Source organism: Ptychodera flava, chromosome 2, assembly GCF_041260155.1.
Source record: "Ptychodera flava strain L36383 chromosome 2, AS_Pfla_20210202, whole genome shotgun sequence".
Taxonomy (NCBI): Eukaryota; Metazoa; Hemichordata; class Enteropneusta; family Ptychoderidae; genus Ptychodera; species Ptychodera flava.
Genome location: NC_091929.1, coordinates 14,391,584 through 14,404,177, shown reverse-complemented (window position 1 = coordinate 14,404,177; position 12,594 = coordinate 14,391,584). Strand labels below are relative to the sequence as shown.

Genomic DNA, 12,594 nt, shown 5'->3' with positions numbered 1-12,594 from the left:
CATAAACGTCAGTAAAATTGGATTATTGAAGTACCACCAATAGCTGAGCAATGTTGCTGTAGTGAGGTTGGAATCACACCTGTTGATCATTATATAATGGTGGCTGCCAAGCTTGTTTGATAAATTGTCATTTCGTCAGAGCAAATATTGAGTTTAACCTGACAGTTGTCCAGTTAAATGGCTGATTCTGTGAGTATGATATGTATGTACATGTACTGTACATGTAGTTATTGCCAAAAAGATAACTATGATGTGTCACTAGCAAGGTTACAGGTAGAGAGCTTTCTAATTGGTTTGTTGATTATTGTACCCTATTTACAATAGTATGTCAAAATTGTTGTATCTTCCATAACATGTTCTTCCTATCCCTACATGTATATAAAACTGCAGGTCCACAGTAATCACTGTGACTCATAACAATGGGTTTGGGCAAAACCATGACAGGAAAACGGGTAAAATCAGCCAACTTTTTTCAGTTACTATGGTTGTTACTGTACCTATGCCCATATGATATTAGAATTATTTAAATTGCTCAAGATCCTTTTTCCTCAGTGTGTGCCTGGCAAGTTTGTAAGCTTAGTATTGTGTGTTATTGATTAGCAAACTTGAACAATAGAGTAAGGTATTTAGTGGTGATCGTTAACCATTTTGTTATCCACTGGGAAATAACACAGCTTTCTTGTGTCTTCATTAATGATGTCTTTACAAAGGCTAATTGCCATCTTAGAAGGTGACCAACCTTGGCATACTCAATTGATTGGAAGTACAAATACCAGAACACATTTTCAATGAATTTTTGGTCATGTGGTCGTTTATAATATGACTATGTGGTCTACTGAGTGTCTGTCCAATTGAGAAGCTTTCATTTTCATGTGTCTTTCAGTGTAGTTGCAAAATGAGTCACAAAGTTTTGCCTGACATCATTGGGAAAGTTAAGTTCATAAAAGCTGCAGAATTCCAAATGCATGTAAATTTGAATAAACAGTGTTTGTTACGTTACATTGACGCACACTTTCTTCAAATAATCCAATCGTTAGAATATCAAGTATAATACTTTGTCCAGATTCAGAAATAAAATACATACATGTATACCCTAGTACACATATTAAGTTACTGCTGTATACTGGTACCTGGACCTGAGTGATATTGTACCGGTACATGGGCATGAGCAACATTATATTGTACCCGGACCTGAGTGATATAACTGGATCTGGGCGATATTGAACATGTACTTAGACCTGAGCAATATTGTACCTGGACCTGAGTGATATAAATGGATCTAAGTGATATTGAGCCTGGATTTATGCGATATTGTACCTGAACCTGTGCCATATTGTACCTGGAGCTGTGCGATATTGTACCTGGACCTGTGCGATATTGTATCTGGACCGGTGTGATATTGTATCTGGACCTGTGCGATATTGTACCTGGACCTGTGCGATATTGTACCCGGACCTGTGCGATATTGTATCTGGACCGGTGTGATATTCTATCTGGACCTGTGCGATATTGTATCTGGACCGATGTGATATTGTATCTGGACCGGTGTGATATTGTACTTTGACCTGAGCAATATAAGTGGCCCTGTGTGATCTACACTAATTAACTGCTGGTCTCTTTACATGTACATGTATATTGTAATATCTTTATTACTTCATTTTTCGCACTCTAATCATTGAAATTCTCTTTTTCTCAATTCACAGCTTTATGAACTTGTTAAAGAGAAACTCACAACTGGTTTTTACGGACTCAAGCAACTCTTCAGGGCCAATGATCCACAGGGCAAAGGAACTGTCTCCAGGATAGCGCTATCAAGAATTATATATCATCTCTGTGGTTATCTGACTCCAGAGCAGCAACATAAACTACTAACAAGGTAACTGATATGACAATATTGACCCTCAACGGCAAAAATGTTCCTGCCCTTGTTGAGATCTAATGATATCTTGCCAGCAGATATGCAGTATGGTACTAATTTGAGTAATAATGCAAATTATCACAAAAAGTAAAAAGAGGCTTTTCTTGAATTAGGGACTGAACAGCGGTCATGTCAAAGTGCATGTACAAACAATACATTCAAAATATTGAAGACTTCAAGTACCGTAGTTACAGACACTTTGCTCAACAGATATGTGACAAGAAGGATTTTCAATATTTCATTGTGAAATATGCATGTTAGCACCTATTGTACTATAAAAGAGAGAAAGTCATTACATAGCAAATTTGTTTTCCTTTACAGGATTGGTCTTGATAAAGCAGAGGCAATATCATTTGATGATTTTGTGGGAAGATTTCGAGAAAATGAGGTAAACATTTATATTTGTGTGCATTTCTTTGTAATCCACACTTAAATAGCTATCACTATTACATTGTACTGTGATTTTTATAATTGAGCAATATTTTGTAGGCCTATATGGAAATATTTACTTACTGTCGGAACAAGGTTCTCTTTACATAAAACTATATCAATGAAGTCTAGTGCTAATTAGAAAATTCAGGATACTAAAGGCTAGCCATTTTACAATCATCTTGGAAACTTGCAAAGGTCAAGGAACTCTACCAGTGTTCTCTTAATCAAAATCCAGAATTGTCAAAATGTTTTCAAAAGAGTACATATTTTTGAGTTTGAAGCTGACTCAAAAAGTTAAATCTTATGAATAATTGACGTCATCAAGGCATCTTTGTCCACACTGTTGTCTCATTTGCTGTATTATTAAAAGCTTTCCTAGCCATATCATCAGTTCAGACCGTTTCTTTCATCTGCTTAACATGGCATTATCGTTATTTATCTTCTAAAATACATGTCCACTTTTCTTTGTAATCCAGGTTGTTCAAAGAGAGTGGCTCAGTCCGGTTGCCAAGAAAGAACTGTCGGCCGAGAGAAAACGCATGCATCCAGAAGAAGGACTCAGAGATAAAAACGCTGTACGAGAGGCACAGAGAGAATACGCCAGTGCTGCCTTTGCCATTGCATTGTTAAAACAAAGGGTGCAAGAAGGGTAAGTTACGATAGAATCATAGGATTGTGAGATTTTCACTGCATTTTCTTGTACATTTGTAGAGAATATTTATATGGTAGTTATTGTCACATTTTCTACCCCTGTAGTGAGGCCCATATCCTGAATTAAAATGCTAAGATATATTTCTCTGTACAGCCATTATACCGGTATAATGTAGGTACAGTAATGAGTCTTTTTCAACAGTTGATTATAAAAAAAACTTTTGGAAGTCATGAAACTTCACCAAGTGAACATTTCAATATACTTGACACTTACATGTGTGATCTTGATATTCTTGTGCATTCCTTGGCCTGTTGTGTTTATGAATGCTTTGAAAAAATTGCTTTGAAAAGAGCCTTTCAAGTTAATTAAGTGGAAAAACCACACCCTTTATTTTGTTATTGCACTACACTTTTTGCTATTGAGTGTAATAATTACATTATTTTAAATTATGGCTGTTGGAGGACAAAGCTTTACAATCAGGAACTTCAAGATGTTTGGTGTTTTTTAAAGTTGTAATAATGGAGCAATTATTATTTTACGTATCCTGTTATTAAATGTGAAATTTCTTATGATTAGGGGCTTCAACATTAGGCATCATCTTCCCAGTGCTTGCTTTGAAGCCAATGGATTGATTGTACCACCACAACTCAGAGAGTGTATCTTGAGTCTTGGAATCAAACTGGATGACGAAGAGTTCCAGAAATTCTGGGACAGGTATGTATGGTACATCATACACTTAGATTTGTTTACCCACAGACAGAAAAACTTTCAAGGGAGTCTTGAACAAAGATCAGATACCTTGCAGACTATAAAATTGGACTATCTTTTGGTGTGCATTGATATTTACATTCAAGTTTGTAAATTTTTGCCATTCCTCGACTGACTTGTAGAGATCTTCTCTTTCTTCAGAAAATATCCCAGGCAAAGCTCTAATTGTAGAGTGTAACATTGTACAATTTAACGAACAAGAACATTAGATGTTACAATCAAAGCAACCGTACCAGCATGTGACTTTTATCATTTGTTTATCTTATGGTGGATACATGTACAATATGTTTATAAATGAAAGCAATGAACAGAAAAACCTGAAACAGTTTGCTGATATCCTCGTGCATACTTTGAGGTATTTTTGCGATAACTCTTTGTACTGTTACTAGAGGAAAAGAAGAGAATTCCGTCTGCCTAAATTAATCAGACATCTTTTCTGTGTAGGTATGATTTAGAAAATGCTGGTGCTATCTTGAGCAGTTACTTCTTGTCACAATTTGGATTGGATGAACAAGGCAGGAACCATGTGAAGATTGTCAGCCCAGGGCGTACTTCAAGACAGGGTAGACGATATCCAAAGACAACGTGGGTGGTAAGTAAATTTTGATCTATCGTATTAATTATCATTAACTCAAAGGTAGAACGAGCCTCGGTGAAAGATATTTGCATTTTAAAGCTCTTCCCATGATAAAGAAAAATTTTCACCGTTTTAGTTTTCCGAAAATCTAATTTATTTATTTTTTTTCCTGTAGAGATAACACAGGGAATCCATGGCAGCTATTTTTTATTTCAAATATCGCAAAATGTTTGGTAATTTGTTTCTCTTGTTCCAAACTTTGCACGGTGACCCCCAGTTTGTTGAAAAATAACCAAGATAATGAGAGGAGATACAGCTTTGTGTCCCTTTCCAACATGATTCATAACATTGTTGGTTTCTTTCCTCTTTCAGCCAAACATTCTGGAAGATCCAACAGAAAATGGTCTTCAGGACGCAGGAGGAAACGAGGACAACAGTGATGAGAAGAAAGAAGAGATCATGGCAGCATCAAGGCTTCCATCACTTGATATTGTTTCATTTTTGACTCGGAAGGTGAGAACACCCCAGTGTAGCGGAAGGTTTTGAAATAATAGAAACCAATGAGGAAAACGAAATATTCTATGAAAGGTTTAAAACCAACATTACTTTTTGCATACTTGAATATTGATATTGATAATTTTATTTTATAAAATCTGATATTTTGAAACTCTATTGTAGTTTCGGTCAGTGGCTACTGAAGAATCAGCTTATGAAAATATCTGTTGTTTCTAAAATTTTACCAAATAGGCATGTTATATCCAGATTTTGTATGAAGTCGTAATTTCAGTAAAAATTGTCTGGATACAGCCTTGGTTATTATTTGTACACTTATATATGGCCATACTTTACTTTTACAAATGTACACCGTGCTGCCACATATATGTACAACAGAATGACAAGATTGTTTGGATATTAAATCATGAAAATATTGCAAATAGTTGCACTTATTTCTCAAAGTTTTTGTCTTACTCTCATTTCATAGATGTCCAACTTTGCAGTTACAAGTGATAAGGTTGTACCAATATTCGGCAGTGAATTTAAGGGTTAAAGATATGGTACTTTTACAGAAATCTAATACATTGGTGTATTTTCTGTACTTATATGTGTTTCCATTCCTTTGTATTTCCAACAGTTTGAGCATAACTTCCATGCACTGAGGATGGGCTTTGAGCATTTTGATCCAAGCGGTTCCGGTTACATCTCCAGACCTGACTTCCGCAATGTCATGATGGAATATGACTTCCCAATGTCAGTCTTGGACTGTGAACACTTTCTAGAACGGTATGTACAATACTTCACAGTGTAGGATCTGGTAGAAAAGTGAAATCCAATTCTGTCAAAATCAGTGAAAATGCTTTTTCAAATTGATTTTCATAAAGCATATGTGCATTTTCTCACTAATATCATAAATGGCACACAAAATGCAATCATGAGTCACATCTAAAAACATGACATTGTACAGTTGAATATATTGTTTTCCTGAGTGAAGATTGATAAATACAAACATATGGCAGTGAACCGAACTGATTTTCCTGGTGGTCTCTAAGTACGGTACTCCATTCCAAACCTTGAAGACTCCCTAGGTTGCTTGTAATTTATATGAAACACTCTCTGTTTGGTCTGTGTCCACCAGTCTTTCTCTTGCTATATTCACAGTTGTGATGATAGTTACAGGAATTATTCACTGAATGTTTTATAGTCATAAACTTGAGCACAGGTTTCATTGTAACAGCCAAGGAAGTAAAAGTTTATAAGCTTGTGTTGAAGAAAGGACCTCATTAATGTATTCATGCACATGCTGGTATATTGTAGAATCCTTTGACTGACAGAACAATCTGTGATATGAGATCAAAGAGTGTCAGACCGAAACAGCTTACAAGAGACTAAGTTTTCATATTACTTGTAGTATAGACAGAACAATATTACATGCATTGATTGTATCATGTCTTTTCATTCAGATGTGGCGTCAGGCAGCCTGATGGCAAAGTCAACTACAAGGAACTGCTACTCAAGTTCATGTCCAGAGCTGACAGAGATCTGGCCAACAAGATTATATCAGATCCAAATCACAGGTATTGTATTTGAAAGTTTGTCTTCATTTAGACACATCGTTGTGAGTGTAGCAGCAAAAATTGGTATCATCGGCCATACTTATCATACATTGGATATGACAATGTTAGACCTTACAGTCAAATGGCTAGTAGCTATTCCTTTTTAGAAATTTATTGCGATTTTATTTTTAATGTTTACTGCTGTAAAAATGTCTTGTTCTACTCCCCAAAGCATGTTGAAATACACAGTATTCAGCTTGTCAACTCTGCCTGTACATGTGTAGATTGTATTGTTATTGTTGACAAATGGATTCTGGTCCCGGACTAGAATCAAATGGGAAACAATGATAGTACAATTTACACATACATTACAGACATTGTGTTGACCAGCTAAACAATGGTGGTCAACATGTTTTAGGGAGTAGGAATAAAACTATATTGACATCATCCAAAACTAGTGAAGACTTTGTAAAAAGTTACAGATACTAGCCCTTTAACAAATACATGAACATCTCCTCGACCAATTCCAGTGTAATGCAATTGTCACATAGAACAGCCAGTTCTCTAAGAGTCAATCAAAGTTACTGTACTAGCTTACTGTCCCTCTATGAACAGCGCCCTCTATAGGTCAATACATGATCTTACACAATTTTTATTTCGGGCTTTAATTCTTTTCACTGTGTTTGGTTCAATTCCAGGTTCAATACAAGATCGTTCACCCCAGCTGGTTATCTGTCAGCTGTTGATATAGAAGCCAAGCTGGTGGAGTATTTCCACAGAGAGTTTCTACAATTGCTTGGATCATTGAGGTAACTTTCAACATCCAATAGTGACCAAAGGAGATACCATTTGGCATTGGAAACAATTTTTGAAAGAGAGGCAGAAATGGTGAAAAAGATGAGAAATGCTAGAATAACTTTGGAATGAAATTGCCAGTCATTTGTCAAAAGAATGCTTTATTTAACTAGCCGTAATTTTAAAATTCTGTGATGATAGAGGCAGTTCACAAACATTTATCAAAATATCACTGCATCATGACAGTGTTCTCCACAAATGAAAATTAAAGGCGGGCGGCTAATTAGCATATTTATTTGCATAATATTTGCATACAATTTACATATCACCAGGGCTATTCACAAGGCATTCCAGTGATGAGATATACTTCTGACATTCTCAATATTTTTCTCCATTCAGCAGTGATTAATGGCAAGCTATACAATTTATTTTTACATTTAAATCCTGTTTATTTACTTTAAATAAATAATAAAACATCAAAAGTGAAAAAAACCACATTGAACTAATACAAACAATACACAATTTAGTAAATATATTGCACAATACCAACATGAAAATTCAAAAGTAGGCCTACATGAGAAGTAATCAGTGTTCGAAATAATCGGTGGCAAATGGTGGCACGTTTTCATGTGATCCTCTGTTACTATATGTTTGTCTGTACCCGGATTGGTAAAGCCATGAACGTCTTTTTTTACGTCCATGACAAGTGATACGGGACTTAATAATGCACTAAGTACAATGCGGAGTCAGCGGAGCATGCCTGCAGAGAAACATACGTTGACTTTAAAACTCTATTCATAACAAAGGAGGCCCGAAAAAAAATGATACAAAGTATTCCAAGAGAAAGATTTGAAATTTCATCGACTCTTAGTTCGGCAAACGTACAAAACTTCGAGAACTGCGCGGGTAAGCTGCCATGCATGTTTGAGTGGCACGCTGGCGCACTTGATCTCGATCACACGCGACCTTTGAACTATACAGTACAGAACCGTATGTACATAGCTGCTGTATTCGGATGATCACACGAATGATGATTTTAGCTCGTGCAGTTTCTTTTTGCTTCATTTCATTGTGCCTTTGATATTTTAAAACGGTCACGGATTTTGAAACTTGATCAAACGCAACTGCTTCTCAAAGTCAATCGAATGAATCCATACAAGTTACGAATGCATGACAGGAAGTGACACACATGGCTTCCATGTCATGTGGACGTACACGGATCTCAAAATGGCTAACTTGGCTCGGATACGCAACGACCTGAACACGCGAAGTACCATACTTTTTTGCATCTGATATTTGTCTCAACCAATCGTACGATTTTAGCCAGATCTGATCGAAATCACTTTTCCTGACCTTCGGATCCTTACAAGTACGAGACATTGGCGGCAATGGCAGTTGACTATAGCATAGATGCTTGACTAGGGATTTTAGGTCACGTGACATTTGTGTTGAACGTACGCGTTCGATGCAGGTCTAGTCCGAACTTTCGTGTTAATTCTTAAATAGACCAAATAATCAGAGAAAATGAAACTGTAGTGTTGAAGATTATTATTTCAACTTCATTTTGGGAAATTTTCACTTTTGTACTACGATAAATGGCAAAGCAGCACGACTACAAACTCACGCGTACCGGCGATTTTGGCGTCCATTATGAGCGTTGTGCCGTGACCTCGAATGTCCGCGAAGGAGATCGAACATATACCTCTTTGATAGGCTCTCCGCATGACTTATTCTGATCGCATCACTATTTTTTGGGGTTGGTACGAAAGTAGAGATCATGGGCTTCATTTTGAGGGGGCAAACGTTAAAATCCGCCAGAAAAACTCAATCTGTGATCAAACTTTGTGTTCGTTTGTGTTTTTTTGAAAGAAAATCTTGATTTCCTTAAACGTTCGGCCCCAAAATTAATTTTATGATAAATATTAATTGTAATTCTGCAATAATTACGAGTCTGACGATGCGAAAAATGATGCTTAAGGCCCTTTTTAGCGAGTATGGTTTCACCCCAACTTTACATCCGGGCACTCCCAGGAATCACATACAAGTAATCGGCGCTTCGCCGCATGTTCTGTGTCAGGAGGTCTAAGCTGAGTTCCGACGTTCATGATTTGCAGCTAGATTTGTCTGATTTCCTATCTAACGCAAGGAACTAGAGAAATATACTTTACCCTTTCAAACGTTATCTTGTTCGAAGTAGTTTGACTTACGGGTGATATTTTTCGATAGACACTGAGAAGTTGTCAAGCCAGCACTGCAGTGTAGGCATACGCACGAGCACCACACTTTGCCGATACTATACTGAAATTTTAGTTTCTATCTTAGTTCCCGAGAAGGGACTATTTTGGTTCTCTCTGAAGAACAAGGCCATAGACTATTAATTTGTTCTTTTCTCATTGATGGTGTCCCGGACTTTGAAAAAGTTGTATTTATACTGGTTTGTATTTCGGACCGCTGACTTCGACATGTTCGAGGGTGTATGTTATTTCCGGGGCAGCTTAACTTTGCATCCAGTTTAATGCAGTTGTTCATTCTATAAATGCGTGTTGCTGTTTTACGGCATTGACAAAGGGTTGAGAACGAAGTTTTTTGACTTTTTGGAAAGTTCTTTGTTTTAATTTAAAATCGACATTAATCAGACATATTTCATAATCATTTAATAAAAGTTGTAATCACACAAAAAAATTAAAAAAAAAATTCGAAGTTCAAATTAAAAAAAATCTAAAAAAAATTTTGTTAAATTTAAATCAAGTTCTAAAATGTCACAGGTATCATTTGATTGTTTACAGGTATTGTTGTTTATTTGTTTACCTTGTAAATATAAATCTTAATAACTTTTTTCATATATGCAAGGTAAATATGATGGAATATGATTATCATATTTCTGTAGATGTTCACGATACATAATGCATACAGCGATCAATGTCACAGGTATCATTTGATTTTTTACAGGTATTGTTTTTTTGTTTACCTTGTAAACAGCATTCTAAATAACCTTTTTCATTTATAAAAATAAAAAACTATTGAACATTTTGTCAGCAATATCCACAAAAAATTTCATCAATTTTCAATAAGAAATGCTTGAGTTATTGCAAAAAGCACAAGAAATTGCAATTCTAGTTTCCTCAAACAATGTTCAAAATGGGGTCACCTGGTGGTTATGATAACTACAGGTGTCTACCATGGCATAATTTCTAAATAGGAGAAGTTTTTTTCAAATTCAACAGGACATATCTCTGCATGTACTGAACCGATTTTCATCAAACAAAATGCAATCAATTGGTCTTGAAGAGAGTTTTCTTTTGATATATAATTTATTATTATTGTAGCTGTCTATCAATTTCATGTAAAATCCCTACTTTGACTGAGTGTCCGCTTGCAAAAATGCAACACCGAGCCTTCGAGTGTACCGTGTCCGTTGTATGAAATGGACGGTGTCTGTACGGTACGGTCGGCAGCTTAACACATTTCAAGCTTTTTGAATTGAAGTCTTAGCCAGTGTTCATCGGCACTACGGCCGTTTCACACTTGAAAAGCTTGCTGAAATAAATGCGTGACAAAATCGCCGCTGAGAAACAATAGGTCTTCAACCACATTTACTAAAGAGTATCGGCGCCGGCGGATATGAAACAGGATCGAGCGAAAAAAATAAAGGATCGGGGCCGATCCTGTTAAACGGCCCGGGGAGAAAATTGAGGATTGCATGCAGTCGCAAAACAAACCGACAGATGTGTGAACGGCCCCTCTTTATTACACGACGTTGTCAGTTGCTGTCATTTTTATTCAATAGGCTTTCAGATATTGTTCGGACAACTGACTGTGAAAACAGTTTAGGCGACAGAAAACAAAGGTGGGCGGGCGAGATTAAAGGCGGGCGGGCGAGATTAAAGGTGGGCGGCGACAAAAAGAAGCCGGGCGCACCGCCCGTCAAAAACCCTTGTGGAGAACACTGATCATGAGTTCCTACTTGTTTTTCAAATGAAGCTAAGTTTTGGTAATCTTCCTATTGCAGAAGTCTAGATCACTACAACATGGGCCTGATTACCCAGAAGCAGTTACGAGACACCATTGATCGTCTTTTTGACGTCAAAATATCAGATTTCCAGCTCAGCCAATTATTGGATGAAATTGGTCCTGAAGATGATGGTCTTGTCTCATATGAAAAATTTTTACTCCTCTTCAACAAGAAAAGGTAATGGGAAACCCACTGGTAAAGTCACTGGCCACTTTCATCAATTACCCTCACGTTGTTTTATAACGTACAACATCCTATGACATTTGTCTAAATTACAAATTATACGCTATGAGGATACCCGCAAGTATCTTTTCCCACCACTTGGTACTGGTCATTCAAGTTTCTTAGATTTGTAAAATTCAATATAGTGGTAAATACACAAAGAGTTGACTTTTCACATCCTTTTTGTATCTGCCGAAATAGAGTCAATGTGAAATATGTTTTAAGTAAGAGTAACAAGATAACAAAGGTCAGATACTGGTATTTCAAAGCAAATATGAATCTACTGTTCTGTCTTTTGCTACAAATTTTAAGTGTCTATAAAGTCATAATAATAAAGTTATGAAGTGGTATTTTTCACATTATACATTTCTGCAATATATGAAATTCCATGTAACAGTGTTGTTTTTGCAAAGTAATGGCAGGACACTCTGGACAAATTTTAGATTAGATTTGCGACTCAACAGATTGTCAGATGTAAGAGTAGAGTAACTTCCAGTTGTATCTCAAAAAAAACAACAGAAGATTGATTCATTTAGCTCGATAAAACAATGAAAGATTGACTCATTATGAACCAAATGTACTTTATTTATGGCTATTTTTACATAAAACCAGCAACTCAAAGGTGTATTTAGTATTTGATTGATCAGTGTGAAATCTTGTTTTGCTCAACTAGACCATGGACGCTGATTGGTGTTCAGACTATTACCACACCTCCTGTGAGGACACCGAAAGAGCGCCCTCCCACTGTCATTGAGGAAGAAGTACCAGTACTCCCTCCAAAGCATGAAGAGGAACCAGTTATAGAACATAAGGCAAAACAAACAATCCCTGTGACTCCGCCGGAATTTGAGAAGATGTGGGAGAAGGAAGCCAAGAAGGCTGGACTTCTTGAAGAAGAAGTTAAACCTTATCCTCTGAGAAATCGACCAAGAAAGATGGTGAGAATTAAGCGACATTGTGAATTTTGTAATTTTGTAGAGACCCACTCTGCAGCTAGAAGTCTGTTCAATAATCCTTTGCTTCTGGAGATTGAAAGCAGTATTCCTTTGAATCACATTGACTTTTTCATCAAAGCCTCATATTTTTCATCAAAATCTTGCAAAGTGAACAACAAAATACAAAGTTGCAAGCTTTCTTTACAGCTTTATCACTCAATAACTGCTTTGT

General features: G+C 36.4%; 2 protein-coding genes across 2 annotated transcripts in view; both read left to right on the top strand.

Moving 5' to 3' along the window:
- LOC139115422 (synaptotagmin-12-like) overlaps positions 1-12,594 on the top strand; it is a 402,617-nt gene that overhangs the window by 156,974 nt on the left and 233,049 nt on the right. The gene's annotated exons all lie outside the window — the stretch shown is intronic.
- Positions 1-12,594, top strand: part of LOC139115393 (EF-hand calcium-binding domain-containing protein 6-like) — a 43,526-nt gene that overhangs the window by 21,663 nt on the left and 9,269 nt on the right. Inside the window, exons 3-13 of the mRNA XM_070677478.1 lie at positions 1,704-1,876; positions 2,240-2,306; positions 2,827-2,999; positions 3,579-3,716; positions 4,215-4,362; positions 4,720-4,860; positions 5,480-5,628; positions 6,306-6,419; positions 7,097-7,207; positions 11,203-11,382; positions 12,101-12,365. Coding sequence (XP_070533579.1) covers positions 1,704-1,876; positions 2,240-2,306; positions 2,827-2,999; positions 3,579-3,716; positions 4,215-4,362; positions 4,720-4,860; positions 5,480-5,628; positions 6,306-6,419; positions 7,097-7,207; positions 11,203-11,382; positions 12,101-12,365 — 1,659 coding nt within the window. The remainder of the gene's footprint in view (positions 1-1,703; positions 1,877-2,239; positions 2,307-2,826; positions 3,000-3,578; positions 3,717-4,214; positions 4,363-4,719; positions 4,861-5,479; positions 5,629-6,305; positions 6,420-7,096; positions 7,208-11,202; positions 11,383-12,100; positions 12,366-12,594) is intronic.